Source organism: Macrobrachium rosenbergii, chromosome 18, assembly GCF_040412425.1.
Source record: "Macrobrachium rosenbergii isolate ZJJX-2024 chromosome 18, ASM4041242v1, whole genome shotgun sequence".
Taxonomy (NCBI): domain Eukaryota; kingdom Metazoa; phylum Arthropoda; class Malacostraca; order Decapoda; family Palaemonidae; genus Macrobrachium; species Macrobrachium rosenbergii.
Window position 1 is genome coordinate 13,406,734 of NC_089758.1, and position 19,075 is coordinate 13,425,808.

The window sequence follows — 19,075 nt, forward strand, 5'->3', positions numbered from 1 at the left end:
TTTACCGTTTCGCCTAAATTCTATATTCTATTCTACCCCACTTTACTGGATTTATAAACCATAAGGCATTAAACATTCAGTAAATATTCTTATATAGTCTGACTGTAAGTCAGGGTTTTCATTAAATGGCATGCTTTCGTAAAGAACGAAAGCTCTAGGAAAATAAAGTGCTTTATATTTTTAAACAGTTACAGAACTGTTAGTGAATAACTTATACCTTTATGCATTTATACTGGTATTGTGTTTAACGACTACAGGAAAAGTCATTCATATATATATATATATATATATATATGTATATATATATACTGATATTTCTTATACTAACCCATTATATATATATATATATATATATATATATATATATATATATATATATATATATATATATATATATATATATATATATCGGGTTAGTATAAGAAACATCAGAATAAGAAACTGATCAACATGTTCCGACCTAGAACCACATTCAGATACAGCATAGCAACGGAAACCTAGTCATCTTTTTGATATCCTCTTACTTGCGATATGTTGATGCTTTTATATAAGTCGTCTGATTTACCTCCGGCAAGAAAGGAAGCTACGTCATTGCTTCGGTTTCTTTGTTTCTCATTTGTTTCAGAAACCAGTTCTGGTTTGTCTGTTAGAAGGATTACGCTTTAGAAATATTGATATGTCGAGTATGACAAAAACTTCATCAAAGGTGACCCTTGTGACTGGCTGCAAGTGATTGAATTTTGGGAGACATCTTTTGTTTTTGGAGGGGAGGGTGTGGATGTGAGGAACGCTCAGCCTTTGGTGGAGGTTTGCGGTTTTTGATTTCATGTATTTATAGCAAAAACATTGGTTATTGCGGTGCCGTGGACGCTCTAGCGCTGACTGCGTCGTGACATCTCGTTAATTTTTCGGAAATATTTAATGGTTCTTTATTGTGTAGAAGTGAATTTACTTGTATATCTGATTTATCAGTTACTTTCACCTGTAATTTAACTAATTACACTTTTAGTATCCGTTTTTCTTTTGTTTTGGATATCCTTTTATTCCAGTCTGTGAACGCTAACGAATTACATTTTGACAAATGCCATATGGTTGCACATTATGAATAAGATATTAGTACTTGATGTAATTATGTTACGAGTCCTTTAAATCATCATCATTATTATTATTATTATTATTATTATTATTATTATTATTATTATTATTATAAGTTTTTATTATTATAAGCCGTTTCATGCAGGAAATGCTAAAGCGTTGACGCCCAGGAGGGCTTCAAGTCTAATGGTGCCCAAATACGGAAAATACTATTTGCTTATGAATTGGTGTTCGCACATTACCTGCTGCCCCGCCTGTGCTGTTGCCATCTAGTTGATTCCGCATTATATGTAGATGCAAAGGAATGGATTGAGTCCTTCTCTTTTTTTCCCAATTATTCTTTAATTTATCTATTGCTAAGATTCTGAATTCCCTTCTTGCATTGAGTTGCCTGTTTCGTCGGCCGTGAAAAAAATATTTTTTTGCGTGGAGGTCATGATCTCGAGATTTACGCTTAACATCTAGTGTGTCTGAAAATTTCAACATTTATGTATATAAAAAAACAAACTTGTTTGTCGAGCGTATAAACCGAAGCGTTTTGCCTTCAGCATGCCAGAGTGATTTAAATATCTGTTGATATTCATGCCCACGTCTTGCGATATTGCAAGATGTTTCCTTTTAATGGCATGCAAGTATTTTTTTTTTTTTTTTGCACTTGACAGCAAACGTGAGAATTCCGACCGTGTCAGGTGGCAGCAGAGGTCGGCCGTGTCCAATGTTTTGGGGGAGCTTGTCGCAAAGACTACCAAGATTTGTAAGTAAAGTCCTCTCTCTCTCTCTCTCTCTCTCTCTCTCTCTCTCTCTCTCTCTCTCTCTCTCTCTCTCTCTCTCTCTCTCACATACCTTCAGAAGGCTTGAAATCATGAAAACGTTTTTGAAATCTGACCGATGTCTAAAGAGTAATCTAGAATGAGATGCGATTGCCGTAGTTGCAGATGTGGGTCGTGGCTGAGAGATGCAGCATCCGGCTTGCATGGGGCTAGCAACCTCATCCCGAGAGACATGATGAGAAACCTGAAGGATGTCCCCTTCCGGTGCCTTTCTCCAAAAGCTAATGCTGCGAAAGTGTTAATATTATTGTTGTTGTTGTGAGAAGATTTCAAAATCTTGTTGGTAATGTCTTTCTTTTCCGCCTCTAAATATTTAAATGGGTTGAGTTTCATAAAATTTCTTGCCGAGTTACGATTCGGAATGTCATGTATTATTATTATTATTATTATTATTATTATTATTATTATTATTATTATTATTATTGTTGTTGTTGTTGTTGTTATTTTAGTGCATATATTTTTACGTACAAAGTTCGTCCTTGAAGGTTCTAAATTCGTCCATTGTTGCCGTTGGAGACGTATTTTCTCGTTCTGCGTTTATTCTTGGTCTGTTTCCTCAACATGGAGAGCAGACAACAGCCATGGCACAGCATAAATGAACCGAAAGCACTGGATGACGTCATCTCCCCGTCGCCATAACAGCATTCCACGAAGTCGGGTTACACATTTAGGTAGAGAAAAAAATAATGGCATTGATGTTTGTTTGTCAGCAGTCTGCTCAGCAGCGTACACTGACTCGATGTGTCTGATGTCGGGCCTCACTGTGACCCGTGGCCGTTTGGTCACACTTATGTGACATCCAGGCATGATATGGATAAGAAAAAAATAATAGCAGGCCTTAATTCAAGCGAAGCCCGACAGACCAGGCTGTTTGGTGGCAAGTCTCAAGAAGAAGAAAATAAGTGTGAATGAAATGGGTGGGTTTTGACTCTGAGAGAGGGTTGGAAAAGATTCATGTATGTTAATCATTGTTCCTAGTATACAAAGAGTCTGGCCGGTTGACCAACTTTGTGTTTTTATGTAACTCATGTCTCAAGAAAGAGATAAATGAAGATGGACGTAGAGAGAGGGAAGTTCTGAACGAAAAGAGTTAGAGTCGCCTCCTAATAGAGGGAAGTGCATATGAAACAGTAAACTGAAATAGTAAAATAATTCCAAAGCTTATGCATTTGATAGGAATACAAAAAAAGGAGGGGGGAGATTTTTATTTGGTACGAGACAAAATACATTGAGTGAAAATTCCTATTGTGCACAATGCATTTTGCTTATGTATTCATTTAAAACAATATCTTAGTTATTTTAGAGTAATTTCTTGTCAAGCGTCGTTATTTCCTACTGTATTTTGAACGACTTTGTTCCTTTTTGGTTTATGCATTCATATGCAATCTCATGCTTATTTTTTATTATTCTTGACGAACATAACTTTTCAGACGTTATTTGAAAAGCTTATTTTTACAGTGGGCTACATTTTTTCGTGTCCAGTCGTTTGAGCGAGGTCAAGTTAAACGAAGTCAAATTGAGCGAAGTCATTTTGAGCGTATAAGAAATTATGGGATTTTAAGCGAGTCATATTGAGCGGTGTTAGTTTTAGCGAACCTCTGTGTTTTTTAAGACATTTTGAGCGAAGTTATAGAAATAAAACTATACTAGAAAGAGTTTATAGAAATAAAATTATACTAGAAATATCTTTATTACTGTGAAATGGACAAAAAATTAAAAAGTTTTAAATAAAAAAAATATATTCTAGAAATAAAAACCATAAATTCTAGAAAGAATAACTATTCAAAATGTAATATTGTAGGCAAGGTGTCTCAGATAATCAGTAATTTCTAAATCTCTTGTTTCAACAATGCTTTTAATTCTTCTTTCTAAATTCTCGTATTTCCTCTTTTTTTGTGAGGGTTCTCCCGGAATTGTTCCCAAATATTTCGACCTTTGTAGGCTCTCTTCCCTTCTTAAAGCCTCTATTAAGAGCCAAACGGTCGGGTAACTACAAGATAGACTGCCTTGGAAAGCAGTGTGCCACCCTTCTACGGCATTATTTGTTCTCGGGAGATCCAACTGAAACCTGCTGAAAACGTTCCACATAGATAACGAAAATTTAAGTCTTCTTCTACGGTTGTTTGTCACTGGACGGCAAATATGATTATCTTCGAAATAATCGAAAATAACGTCAATATCTTCATCATAATTTTCCAAATCACGTACGGCTTGAAACTCTGTTATGACATCTGTAGGGAGAAATGCTGTGCAGGTCATCATTTTGATTAATGTTCGAACATTTTCTTCGTTAACATATTTTTTTCTTAGTCCCACATTGGTCATCTTTACACTCTGTCCTAAATGGAAGAAACATCCTGCGATGCTTGAGCTCGGGAATGCGCCTGTTAATGCATTTCTTGAAGCAATTTCGAAGTCTATCAAAACGGAGATAGGGTCTAGCAAAGGCTCTAGTAATTTCAATTTGTTGAATACTACTATGTAACTTTCTTCGCATTTATTCGCGAGTAAAACATATATGCAAGGTAATACACTTTCCTTTATCAGTGCATGCACTGTAAAAATAAAAAAAAAAAAAAAAAACTTGGAGCTGTTTTGAATGTTCCGTCAGCTAACCAGTGACGATTGTCTCTCAGCCAGGGAAGACTTTCATTAGTGCCGAAAATTATAACCCTTTTCTCATCACTTACACCACTGACATGGAGAATGAAATTATCGCCCGTGAAAGTAGACCGCAGGAATTCCGGGATGCATTTCCCTGAAGTCTGTACTAATATAAACAGGCTCCGCCCCTCGGCCGTCAACTCTCACATCAGGGCCCAAACGTCCTCATAACCTGGCCCATAATTTTAAGAGCAATGTGGCCAGTGCCAAGTTCCATGATATTGGTTACTGGTCACAAGACGAAAAATGGATCACAAGCCCTTAACATTGATCACAAGCATGAAACTTAATACAGTTGTGTGTGTGTGTGTGTGTGTGTGTCTCTCTCTCTCTCTCTCTCTCTCTCTCTCTCTCTCTCTCTCTCTCTCTCTCTCTCTCTCTCTCTCTCTCTGACTGGAGAAGTTTTGTAATATAGATATATTTTCATTGTATAATCATTATTGTAACTAGTCATCCTAAAAGGAAACATAGTACCTGATTTTTAATGTATCTATTCCTAGATGAGGCTGCAGGCGTGTTTGAGTTGACAATGAGTGAAAAAAAGTATCTATAGTTTAGTTACATATTTCTCAGGTGTTATTAATAGTGTTATTTTATTTATAGTAATATGGTGACTGGTGCCCACTACACAATTATGAAGTATAGTCATCTGGGTGGTGTACTGCCTCCTCAGAGACGCGGAGCATCATGAGTGTCTCTGTCTTGAAGGAGACAGGATTTTCTGCCGAGATTAGTTGGGAAACTATAATTTTGAGGACATTTTAATGAAGGTTAGGAATAAAAAGTGAGCATGGGCAGGTCATATCGTGAACATTAGTCCAGACGGCAGACGCATTTTCCTGAGGATGTTTATCGGTAATAGAAACGGGTATTTTAATCAATGAATATACCTTAAACGTAATGACAGTAGGTTACTCTGTCCTATTAGTATTCACGAATATTAAAAAAGTCATACAACATACAAGTATATATATGTCTTAGCTAATATGACGTAAAAACGTTATGCATTTGAATTCATTATCTCGCCTTTGTGAGATGGAATTATAGACAACATTGGCAAGGTGTAGTGTTACTATTCACCTAACTTGTTACACCATGTGCCTTTTATACAGTGCCCATATCCTGTATATTTGCATTAATTGCTTATAAAATACGGTACCCTTCGTTCAAACAGCTACAAGTGAGCTACAGGTGCGTTTTCAAAGGTTACATTTTATGCAATCGTTGTTGGTAATACGCTAGGGGGCGGAGCCTGGCCAAGGATGCAGACTTCAGGAAAATGCTCCTGGGATAACGAAGGATGCAGCTGATTGAGGGGGTGGAGGGTAGTTCCCCTTAGCTCTTCGCCTCCAAAGTACGGTACGCTTCAATTTTGCCCCTGAGCCAATCTTTGCTGCAAGTTCGTCTGGTAGACCAGCAGTGGCATCTTGGAATATGCGTCTTGGTGGATCATGCGTTGTTTCAGCAGCTTTGCAGACTTTCTCTTTAAACCTTTCTTCGCCGACCTTAACAGGATCGGGAGCATGCGAGTGCTCTCCTTTCTCAGTGCAAATTCTATCCCCACGCCATGTGATTGTCGTTTGAGTAGCCTTTTCCTTTCTATAAATGAAACCAGTAGAAGCTATTTTTTTTTCCACGATTGGAAACAATAATATCCATGATGGGTTAGCTTCAAATGCTACTAAGAACTGAATAACTGGTTTGAAATTTCCAAGTAAGAAGACGAAAAAAAGAAGTGAGTTGGAAAACATCAACGGCCATTCAAGTTGTTAACTAAGAATGCTTCTGATATCTTTGAATAAATGGTTTGAAAAACATAGCGGCCAATAAAGCTAATAACCATTCATGGTAATCGCTTAAAACCAACCTTCGCTGAAATTAGCATTCGGCCTTAATGTTTCGTTCAAAATGGCTTCGTTCCAAATTACTTCGTTCAACATGACTTCGCTGAAGATTAACTTCGCTCAAAAGGAATAGAACCACATTTTTTGTATAAGCATATTTTCAAAAGTTTTAGTTTCACTTCGTTATCATCCTATATTGTTATTATCAGTTATTTAATGTTATTTATTCTTTTTTTTTTGCCTACCATTTGTAGCAGTAGCTTTCACTGCTACTTTAAGGGAGCCCTTCGTGACCATGTTCTCCCGCAGGGTCAATCATTAGGTCCGCATTGTTTCCTTCTTCGGATCCTGTGGGTCCGCCATTCCATGATTGGCCTCCCTTGCGTGTTTGGGCAATTATACCTGCAGTAACTGCCTGTTAATTTGTCCGTAATCCAGACATGCGGACTTCGTATCCGGAGTTCCAGCTGCGGCAATTAATCGGACCATGCCAGACTGACCCCAAAAAAATTAATTAGTCGAAGTCGAGGTCAAAGGTCGTGCAGGTACTAGGCATTGCAGCCTTGCATCTACAACTTTGGATATATCTAGGTGTTTTTATGCTTATTTTTCAGTCTCTTTATATGTGATTTTATGTATATATATACATATACATACTGTATATATATACATGCATGTATGTGTGTATGTGAATGTGTGCCTGTCTTGTTTTTCTTTATGTAATTATTTTTCTTTGTAGTGTACTTTGCTTCTGTTGTTTTACTTATTTGGGAATTCTGTATTTTGTATCTTGTTTAGGAAGCTGTAACAACTGGATGTCTTACTCTCCCTCGCCTGCTTGACCTTCCTAGCACCTACAGCGGTAGTGCTAGAATATTTCTCGAGTTAATGATCTCGTTCGTACTAATGGGTATGTTTACTTCTGATTTCCGGGACAGATAGCCCTGGGTCTTGGGTATGCTTGCCACACACGAACTGGTTAAGTTGTTCGTTTTTATTCATGGGATTGTAAATAATGCTGATACATACATCTTGTCTGAATAAGTAAGCATATTTGAATATGTATTTGCATACTTGCAGCCTAGTAACCGCAGAGATGGAATCGCGCTTCTCCTGTGGGCGTGTGCGTCGAAATTTTGTGGTCCACAGTGAGAATGAACTGTGATAAACATCTTCCTACTTTTTGCATTTTTCTTCTTTTACCCTTTTCCCTCTACCGCCTCCTATTATTCATCCTCCTCCTCCTCCTCCTCCTCCTCCTCCTCCTCCTCCTCCTCCTCCTCCTCCTCCTCCTCCTCCTCCTCCTCCTCCTCCTTCCACTTTTCTTCCTCTACAGAGAATAGCGAAGAACTTTTTTCCTTTTTTTTGCTATAGTGATTGGAATTTGATTGCAGCCCCTTCACCTCCGTCCAAAGCCTTATTGTTTATGTTTTTTCAAAGGATTTCTTTCAAGTTCGCAGTTTTGCATGATGCTGGTTTCTCGAGAACCCCAAACCTTCCCCCCCCCACAATCCCCCCCTCCCTTTATTGCAGAGGAAACGTGGAGAGTTTTCAATTTCTTTTTAAATGTTTCCATTGTGGTGATGTCGGTTACGTTACTCCCCGAAGGAGATACCATGAAGTTTTTCAGTAAGGTGGGCCTGTACAGGGTCAAGGTTACATCAAAGGTTTTATTGAGGATTGGGTTTTGTTTTGTTATTCTTTATATCCTTTTTATGTAGCCCCCATTCACATGCAACAACTATTTTTAGATCGAATCTTTTCCAAGAAAAATTTCAGGTTTTATGATTTTACGAATAAAATTTACAAGAAAGTAACATGCGGGTAATTAATGATTTGCGAGAACGCCACCACCAACCCCAAACTATAAGTGAGGTTCTTTACAAGTTTAAATAACGCTTGGGGTTTTTTTCTATTTTCGTTTTTATAAATGTAAAACGTTAACCCTGCATTCAGACCTTCCTATTTTATCCAGGGTTGGATCCTAAATGTGTTAAGGACTCTCTTATTTGGCTCCATTCAGTGAGTCCCGACAGCCATTAATGCTGAGGACGCCAAGTATGGGCAGGTTTTTCATATAATTATCTATAAGTTACACGATTATTTTATTTTCATTTGGGGAGATTTTAGGAAAAGTTGGTAGAGTTCGGAGACCACTGAATTCCTTATTATATGAATGAAATTTTCAGTGAGTGCAGTCTTTACATTCACATGCATGAAAATCTTCAGATGGGTAAAAAAGGAAATATACGTGAAATATTATAATCTCTACTCCTTTTGCAACCTCTAACTGAATGAATATGCCTTTATTTTCGTTTTGTATCATTGGCTTTTAAGTATTTGACCTAAAATTTACAGATTTTACTTGAAATGTGCAGTTTTAATACCTTGTACTTATTGTGTGAAGTTTTTATATCCCTTTCTATATTGCTGTTGAATATATATATATATATATATATATATATATATATATATATATATATATAGAGATGAAATTCCTGAACTGCTGACAATTAATATATGCAAGAGGCTGCTGTGTTAACATCCTCTATACATGACGAATGAAATGAGTCTCCTGACAGTAGATGATGAGATTTTTAGGGGAACAGGGTCCGAGAGAGATTCTATCTCGTACATTTTAATTGACATTAATTGCGAAACGGAATCCCGACTGGATGAGGCTCAAGTGTGTTGTGCATAACAACTCGCTGATTGATTGATAAAAAGCACTCCTGCGGAGGTGCACTGGCTGCATGTTAAAAGGAAAGGGTGTTGGGTTTGGGGGCGGGTGGAGAAGAGGCGTGGGAGGGGAAAGAGGGAGGGAGGGGTGGTGTAAGCAGAAGAAATAGAGAGAGAGAGAGAAGGGGAAAAAACCTAGCATAAAGAGGAAAGGAAAGTGTAGACTTTCAAGGAAAATGACGTAGGAGGCGGGGAACACGTAGGGAGAAGAACAAGAAGAAGGAAAAGCAGAGAAAAGTGGAAAAGTTCAGAGGGATGAAGGGAATAAGACAGAACATGATTGGATGATGAAATAGAAAGTTAAAAGGGAATGAGTGGACAAAACGAAGGAGAAGATTAACTGACTGATTTATTTCTCTAAAGTGACGTTGGTGGAAGGGACAAGTAAACTTGAAAATTAGCTGGAGGAAGAAGCAGAGCTCAGAAATGGCTTCGTTGTTTGGTCGTCCAACGAAAAGGACAAGGCATGCCGTAATACGAGTATACTCTTGACCAGGGGTTCTCAACCTAGGGTAAATTACGCTAAGTGGGGCAATTTGGTCTTTTCTGTGGGGTAATTGGCAGACATAGGGCTACCAAGAGAATGAAGAAATCTAAAGGAAAATCATCCCCATTGTGTTAGGCCTTAGATTAGAACAGGTTGAATTTGGTATTCTCTGTGCTCTTCATTCAAGTTGTATACTTCTCTGTATAATATACTTCATTCAGATTTATTATAGATTTTTAAAGCGTAAATTTTTAACATTTCCAATACTAAAATTCAGAGATTAGCGTCTTAACTCGTGTTCATTTTTATCAATAATAAAAAAGCAAAATGAATTACTCTCTCTCTCTCTCTCTCTCTCTCTCAATTGGCTTTTGGTCATTGTAAATTAGAAATCCTTTATTAAACCCTCGTCCACGTTTTAGCGCTTTGATATAAAGGATTAAAACAGATGTCGTTTTACGTAACCCATACGATCATTTATAATCATTTTCCTGAGAAAAATACATCATTTATACACAATATAATAGCCTATTATCTTACGTAATTCAAATCATCTTTTTCGCGGACCCTTTGTGTGACGCTGAAACTTAACGAGTGGGGGCGATTGTCAAACGTCGACTTTACTTGTCGCTTTGCGCGCCGAAGATGGTCGACGGTTCGCTAATGGATGCTGCTGTTCATTCCGTAGCTGAAGAAATGGCATTGTCGAAAATTTCTTTTGTGATGGCTTGATGCCCTGCCATGGGACGGAAAGGAAACATTTTTTTTTCTGTCGTATGTGTATTTGTGAGTGGGTGAATGTGTGTGTGTGTGTGCGTTTATATGCATATATTTAATGTTATTTTATGTTTATATATATATATATATATATATATATATATATATATATATATATATATATGTATATATATATATATATATATATATATATATATATATGTGTGTGTGTGTGTGTGTGTGTGTGTGTGTGTGTGGGTGTGTATGTATGTATGTATGTATATATGTTGCAAAAATATCCTGTAATTAGGAGCAGTGGTATTAGAAAATATTCGTATCTTGGCAGAATGTCCATTTCACCTGCTCAGTTCCCGGAATATCCCTTCATAGCTGCTTGCGATTCAATCGATTCTCATTCTTTAATTTTACATTTCGTTGCCTTTAGCACCCTCTCGTCTTCTTTAATTGAGAGGAAGGCAACAGTAATATGAATATAACCCCGGTTTAGAATAAACCCTCATTTTTGCGTTTCTTTTCAGACATATTTTTGTATAACTTAGAGAAATGATGATGTTCACAGATTTGTTAACAATGGCAGCGTTCTTACCGTGAAATCATGTAATTTTTTTTTTTTTGCTTCACTTCTTTAATAGGACTGACATAGTCGTTTATTTCTGTCTAATGTATATTTTAGTTTTCTGTATAGAATATTTGTCATCATAGTTACTCATCAATGATTAATTTATTTTAGTTTTTTTTTCCATTTTACAGTTTTTTCGTTTTTTATCAGTTCTAATTTAAGTCCCACTCAACCGGTTTTTATCGTCATATTTTTTTTTTTATTAATTCATTTACATGTCAGTTATTCAAATATGTATTTTCTATTGTTGTCTGACGTATTTTCAGTTAGTTTCATGTCTCGTATGACTCAACTCTATTTTTATCCAGCCACCTTCATGTAAGGCAATGTTTATTCACATTTGGTTTTCTTTTATGTCTGGAGTTCCACTTTGGCGTTTTCTCGCGAAACTTCATTTTTGGCGTCTACTAATTTTACGGTTCAAATAATTTTTTTCCGTGAAATCTCATTTTGGCGTTTGCAAATTTTTATAGTCTTATTAATTTTCTCGGATCGACTTTTTCATTAGGACCCGCGCCTTATAGGCCCTTATATAGAGGAAGAAATGAGCCCTCACTGAAGCCCGGGGAGATTGACGTGCCATAAGATTCCCAGTTGGATTTGTCCCGAATAAGGATTGGGGAATTGTGTATTGAATATTATCATTCTAGAATCTAATACCGTGGAATTATGTATACGGACACTTATATGGTTTTACTTAATACGTTAGGTTATATGTTAGAATCTCTCTGTGAGATAGCAGTGTTGCCATGTCCGATTTTTTCGTTCATCCTCATCATCTTGAATGAAAAAGCCCATTTTCATTACTGTATTTTGCACTATTTTAATAAGTTGGTACTTTATTTTTCCACACACACACACACACACATGTGTTTGTGTGTGTATGTGTGTTGTGTATTTGTGTGTATTTCTAACCATTAAGCCGATTCCCCCAAAAGAGTCTTTCTCAAGAATAAAAAAGGTCAGTGATCATGTCACGTTCACTCTGTAACTGCAAAATTGTGGATGAATCCACTGTGCAGAAAACTTCTACATTATTAGCCGCTTCATGAACCTACTCAGAAGGCTTACTTGCAGTGCATCGAACCCCTCAGCACATTCTGTGCCATTCACCTACTTGTTACTTGCACAAACTCATTCACGTCCTGGATGCTGATGTCTCCTTCCCATTAAGTTTTTCACTCAGTATTTCCATCATTTTTCCACATCTTCCTCTCCTCCTCCTTTCCAAAACTAAGGTAATATGTACACGTTTCACTAACTTACCTTTTATTCTTGCCACGTGACCAAACTATCGCAAAGCACTCTGATCATCCTTTCACTAACCCTTTTACCACATTAGAGTGTCGTCACATTTGTTATCCCTCCAGTTCTTCTTATACCAAAAATGCTACGTTAACAAGTCATTTCTACAGTTTCCAGCTGTCATTTGCATTCTGTATCCACACTCACCTCCCTAGAGAAGAGTTTGTTTAACAGTCCCTTCAAACTTCCAACCGTGGCTTCCAAAGACACTCCCAGGTTTCCTCCCAATCTTTTGTACTCATCCTGGTACCTTCTTTGTTTGTACCTCCTTTGACTTACACCAGGACACAACTCTTCCTATATCCTACTGTCATCTGAAATATTAGTTCACAAATTTACCATTTACTCACCGTCCATAGTAACATTCACTGCTTCACCTTCCTGGTTCTCATTTACCCTTATAACTTGACTATTACACACGTTTGAAGTCAACTTTCTCCCCTTGCAATCGCTTTCAGACTATTTTGGTAATCAGCACTTTCTCATTACTGTCTTCAGTATGTACTGTTTCGTCTGCATGCATACGTACATACGAGTACATACACGTTACACACCCTCACAGACGCAGATACACACACACATACTGTGTATATCTATATATGTGAGTGTTTGTGTGTGTATTATGAACCACAGTCGGTTCAACAGGTTCTTTAAATACAAAAATATCGGAACTGGAATGACTGGCAGAAATTGAGGCAGACAAAGGAGGAAGGAGCTGAACGAAACAAAAAAATTACCTTAAACTAATTTATTATACTAAGATATATACATATATACAAGTGAGTCCAGGTTTAGCATACATAATTAAATATTAACAGCAGCAGTCAAAATTAATAAACAAGTCTTAAGGACCACACAAATGACTAAACAATCTCAATCAAAATAATGATGAAAAAGCATCCTAAAATACAGTTACTAGAGCCATACACTGCTCTACACCATTAATAATAATAATGCAATAAAAAAACATTACCCGAGCCATACACTGCTCGACACCATTAATAATAATAATGTAATGAAAATCATCACCCGAGCCATACACTGCTCGACACCATTAATAATAACAATGAAATGAATAATTATGCCAAAATAACATCACTTACTAGAACAATACAGACAGCGTAAATAGATAAACAGACATTGCCAATAAACAAACAGGCAGCATAATCAAACAAACAAATGATAAAGCAACAACATGAAATCACTCGGGGTAACACCGATAAACACAATCTCAATCTCCGTGGAGATAACACGACAGACCCAGCTGTCAAGAAGGATGAATGCAATCAGACGAACTCCTGTGAAGACACCAAAGCAGCCACCAACTGCTCAACTGGAACACAGTCATCATCACAGATGAATTACAGGATAAACGTCGAAACAGCACGTCTGCTGCTATGCAGGAAGATCCACGGAAGGCTATGATTTAGCTATCCCACCATCCTTCAGCTGATGAGGCCAACAGGTAAGAATACCTGCTGTTCCAACAAAGACTCCATGTTGATAAAGCTGCCGAGAACCTGACTCGCTGCTATGTTAAACCCGACTGCCACTGTCAGAGACAACGCGACAGACGTCAACTTTCCTTCAAAGAAAAAATAAAAAAGTAAGGAGGCAACAACCATCAAGGGAACAATCGGCAAACGATTGTCCCAACAGAAGTACTAAACCTCACACCTTATTTAACAGAAAAAAAAAAAATTTTTTTTACACTTCACACACACTCTCTCTCTCTCTCAGCCAGTGCCCAGTCAAACCCTGCCAGATAAAACAGAACCGATCCTGTCACGGTCGCAAATGTTATGAACCACAGTCGGTTCAACAGGTTCTTTAAATACAAAAATATCGGAACTGGAATGACTGGCAGAAATTGAGGCAGACAAAGGAGGAAGGAGCTGAACGAAACAAAAAAATTACCTTAAACTAATTTATTATACTAAGATATATACATATATACAAGTGAGTCCAGGTTTAGCATACATAATTAAATATTAACAGCAGCAGTCAAAATTAATAAACAAGTCTTAAGGACCACACAAATGACTAAACAATCTCAATCAAAATAATGATGAAAAAGCATCCTAAAATACAGTTACTAGAGCCATACACTGCTCTACACCATTAATAATAATAATGCAATAAAAAACATTACCCGAGCCATACACTGCTCGACACCATTAATAATAATAATGTAATGAAAATCATCACCTGAGCCATACACTGCTCAACACCATTAATAATACCAATGAAATGAATAATTATACCAAAATAACATCACTTACTAGAACAATACAGACAGCGTAAATAGATAAACAGACATTGCCAATAAACAAACAGGCAGCATAATCAATCAAACAAATGATAAAGCAACAACATGAAATCACTCGGGGTAACACCGATAAACACAATCTCAATCTCCGTGGAGATAACACGACAGACCCAGCTGTCAAGAAGGATGAATGCAATCAGACGAACTCCTGTGAAGACACCAAAGCAGCCACCAACTGCTCAACTGGAACACAGTCATCATCACAGATGAATTACAGGATAAACGTCGAAACAGCACGTCTGCTGCTATGCAGGAAGATCCACGGAAGGCTATGATTTAGCTATCCCACCATCCTTCAGCTGATGAGGCCAACAGGTAAGGAATACCTGCTGTTCCAACAAAGACTCCATGTTGATAAAGCTGCCGAGAACCTGACTCGCTGCTATGCTAAACCCGACTGCCACTGTCAGAGACAACGCGACAGACGTCAACGTTCCTTCAAAGAAAAAATAAAAAAAGTAAGGAGGCAACAACCCACCAAGGGAACAATCGGCAAACGATTGTCCCAACAGAAGTACTAAACCTCACAGTATATATAGATATAATATATCTGTCTATATATATATATATATATATATATATATATATATATATATATATATATATATATATATATATATATATACTGTATACTAACTTTCTCACGCAATTGTTCCCTGCACGAATACAGTTACTAACAGGACCTCATTAAAACTGGATGGTATCTAGCGGAGATATTTATTCAGGAAAAGTTACAAGCTTTCTAGGACAAACAGTCCTCATACCATCCAGTTTTAATGGGGTCCTGTTAGTAAATATATATATATATATATATATATATATATATATATATATATATATATATATATATAAAATATATATATATATATAAAATCCAAGGCGGGTCAGGGAAAGGCACTGTCCGTATGCATTTTATTATAATATATGCCGACGTTTCACATGTCCTCATAGTTGCATTTTCTAGGCTGCAAACAGCGAACATGGCAATCAGAAATTAATAAAATCAAAATCACAAAATAGAAACACAATAAAACGTTCAGAATAAAATGACAAAAGGCCATATCCAGAAATCATACGATCGCCTTTGTCAAAACGAAGGCGATTGCGGTTGTATGGTCCCAAACGAAGGGCTGTCGTGGTATCCAGAAATCGTACGACACCCCAAAAACCCCCCGACGCCCATCGCATTGTCTCACTGGTTAAACAGGCTTACAAACATACGCGGTTACTGGGAATGAAATGCCTGGAATCGTTGATTACAAGGCTGTATCAGTATCAAAGACAATTTCTTTTATTACAGTGATATTGAATTAAAATGTCTTTATGCTTTACTATTTAGTAGAAAAAGATACTGCATATCTGTAGTATATTTTGTATACTTGATATTTGCTGTCCTGATTTCTTGCGAAAATGTAAACAAACAGGAAATACGCAAGCAACTTAACAGGAATATGGAGCGTGCACCCACAATAGCCGATTCTCAGCGTTTAATGCTTCTTAATTTAATAAAGGAGCATGAGAATGTGATCACCGACCGATAAACAGCCTACGAGCAATTTCACGTTTGTATCACCTTGTAGCCTACCTGTAAGCTTCAGTGGCTGTACTGATTTCAACTTTCTTGGGCAATATAACACTAACACACATTAAGATTTCTAGATGCATACCAATTAAAAACGTAATTCTGTTTTGAAAGGGAAACTCTAAACACGTCAACGAAGCCTATTTTGAAGAAGAAGAATTCCAACACAGGTGCCTGACTGGTTCTTGTTGTTACGATGAGCTCGAGTTCATCCGTCGTCGGCAGACAAAGACTTCTTAAAAGTATTCTTTTCAAGATTTTTTTTGTGCTGTTATTCAGGTCTTTTTTCCACAAATTGTTTCATATTTTCGATAGACATTGTAGATAAGTCCCTTTGGCAAATGTATTTTAATGCAGAGTTGAAATTTACATTCTTTCAAGTCTGCCATCGCAAGGGGGGTACCCATGCGACACCTCCTTCAGTATGGTTCCAAAATTACCTTGTTAAATGCGAATGCCCGCGTATGTTCGTGTGGTTTCTGGATACGGCAAGTCCATGACGATCGCATGCAATGAACCGTCGTATGATTTCTGGTGAGAAAGAATGAACGTATTATTGCTGACAAAAATGAACCTTTTAATTTATTTCAGCAAGACGAAATATAAATTTCTCTCTCTCTCTCTCTCTCTCTCTCTCTCTCTCTCTCTCTCTCTCTCTCTCTCTCTCTCTCTATATATATATATATATATATATATATATATATATATATATATATATATATATATATATATATATATATATATATATATATATATATTTATCTATTATATAAAATCTTGATATATCTTCTGAGAGCAAAAATTCTGCAATGATTAGCTTTTTAAGTATGAATTAATATAAATAAATTAATAGTTTTTTGATATACCAGGCTTGATTAAATATTTGTGCCATATACTCAGTGGGTGCATGATATATAAATCTGTATTGGCAAGTTTTTATCATCCATATGAATTTTCTTGGAAGTTGGGGGCAACGTGCGGATGGTGCATTTTCACCAAGTATTATAGGATGAGGTTGCAAGCCCATAATCACAACTAGGTCGCGTTGCCGACTTGAATACGAAGTGACCTAGTTGTGATGATGGAAGCTGGGTTCGTTTCCCGCTACCAGACATCATAATTTCTTCGTATTTTTTTCACTTGGATCTTGAGGCTTTGTAGTAGTGACAAGCGTAACCAAAAAAGCGCGAAGAATTCGAGAAATGAAGAGGGAATTGTGGCATATGTATCTTTTACTAGATATACATGCGATTGTAATAGCCACAATTCCCTCTTCACTTCTCTAATTCTTCGCGCTTTTTTTGGATACGCTTGTCACTACTACAAAGCCTTAAGATCCAAGTGCAAGAAATGCGAAGAAATTATGATGTCCGGTAGCGGGAGACGAACCCAGCTTCCAGTAGATTCTACATATATACAAGAGTCAGATATAACAACATGTTACCTCGTTGGCGGTCGAGGGATCTCTGAGATTCTTGCTGATAATATATTTTCTAAATTATCATCTAACCGGTTAGTCTCTGATACTGAGTTAATCTCATTGATATCAGGAATAGAGAGAGTTCAGGTGTTTAGCACGCGTCAGGTTGTGTTAAAAGAAAGTTATATTATTGTTTGTGTGTTTAATTAGTGTACACATACACATATATATGCATATGCATATATGTACACACACGCACACATCATGCAAACGCAACAATATTCGCCCTAATTCAACCTTGACTATAATTTACCTATTTATTGCATCATGACTGCCACGTCCATTCACCGAAAATTAATAAAAATGAATGAAAAAAATATAAAAAACTCATAAATAATATTCCCCGAGTTTTAATGAATCTGGATGAATGTGGAAAAAATACAGGAAAGAGAAAGAGAGAGAGAGAGAGAGAGAGAGAGAGAGAGAGAGAGAGAGAGAGAGAGAGAGAGAGAGAGAGAATTATTATTTACATATTTATTATTATCATTCAGCTCTAAATTATTATTATTATTATTATTATTATTATTATTATTATTATTATTATTATTATTATTATTATTATTATTGAAGACTAATAAACAACCAATAAATTGGTTTTTTTCTGGCGTTACAATTACAAAGGTCACTGAAACCAGAAGCGTGATAGTATTAACTGGTATCTCTGACCTATCCTAAAAGATAGGATAGGTTTTAGTCATTTTATTCTGAACGTTTTATTGTAATTCTAATTTGTGATTTTGATTCTGTTAACTTACTGACTGCCATGTTCGCTGTTTGCAGCCTAGAAAATGCAACTCTGAGGAGTTGTGAAACGTCGGCTTATTATAATAATGCATAAGGACAGTGCCTTTCCCTGACCCGCCTTGGATTGTTCTTCGAGCCGTTGTTCCGGAAGTTAATATATATAATATATATATATATATATATATATATATATATATATATATATATAAAGATATATATATAACATATCTCACTGTTTCCTAAAAAGATCATATCTCACTGTTTCCTAAACGCCACGAGCCACTCGTAATATGCCAAGCTTACGAAAGAAGCGAGGACGTATGTACGCGTAACGTGGCGTCACAAAAGAAAGTGATTACGCCGCTAATTGGCTTAGGAAGACGCGGCGGGTTTTATTAGAGAGAGAAAAAAACTTGCTGAATTGGAAAAGGAGATTCCAGAATGAGATTCTCTAATGGCTGCCCTTTGTAAGAACATTTGCCGATTTGTAAAGGCTTCTACCAGCAGCTTAGCGGTGGGCCTATACCGGCTTCAGAGAGAGATTGCTGGCTCATTTGCATATTCAGCAGAGGGTTGGGGGGAGGGTAGGGAGATGTTGGATTATACGGAAGGGGTTTTG

The 19,075-nt window shown here is 36.8% G+C and overlaps 2 protein-coding genes across 5 annotated transcripts in view; both read left to right on the forward strand.

Moving 5' to 3' along the window:
• The window catches only part of LOC136847947 (UDP-3-O-(3-hydroxymyristoyl)glucosamine N-acyltransferase-like), a 42,693-nt gene extending 35,095 nt beyond the window's left edge, over nt 1–7,598 (forward strand). The window contains exon 2 of the mRNA XM_067119967.1: nt 7,514–7,598. Within this exon, the coding sequence (XP_066976068.1) occupies nt 7,514–7,598 (85 nt within the window). The remainder of the gene's footprint in view (nt 1–7,513) is intronic.
• The window catches only part of LOC136848134 (extracellular matrix organizing protein FRAS1-like), a 362,812-nt gene that overhangs the window by 175,966 nt on the left and 167,771 nt on the right, over nt 1–19,075 (forward strand). The window lies entirely within an intron of this gene.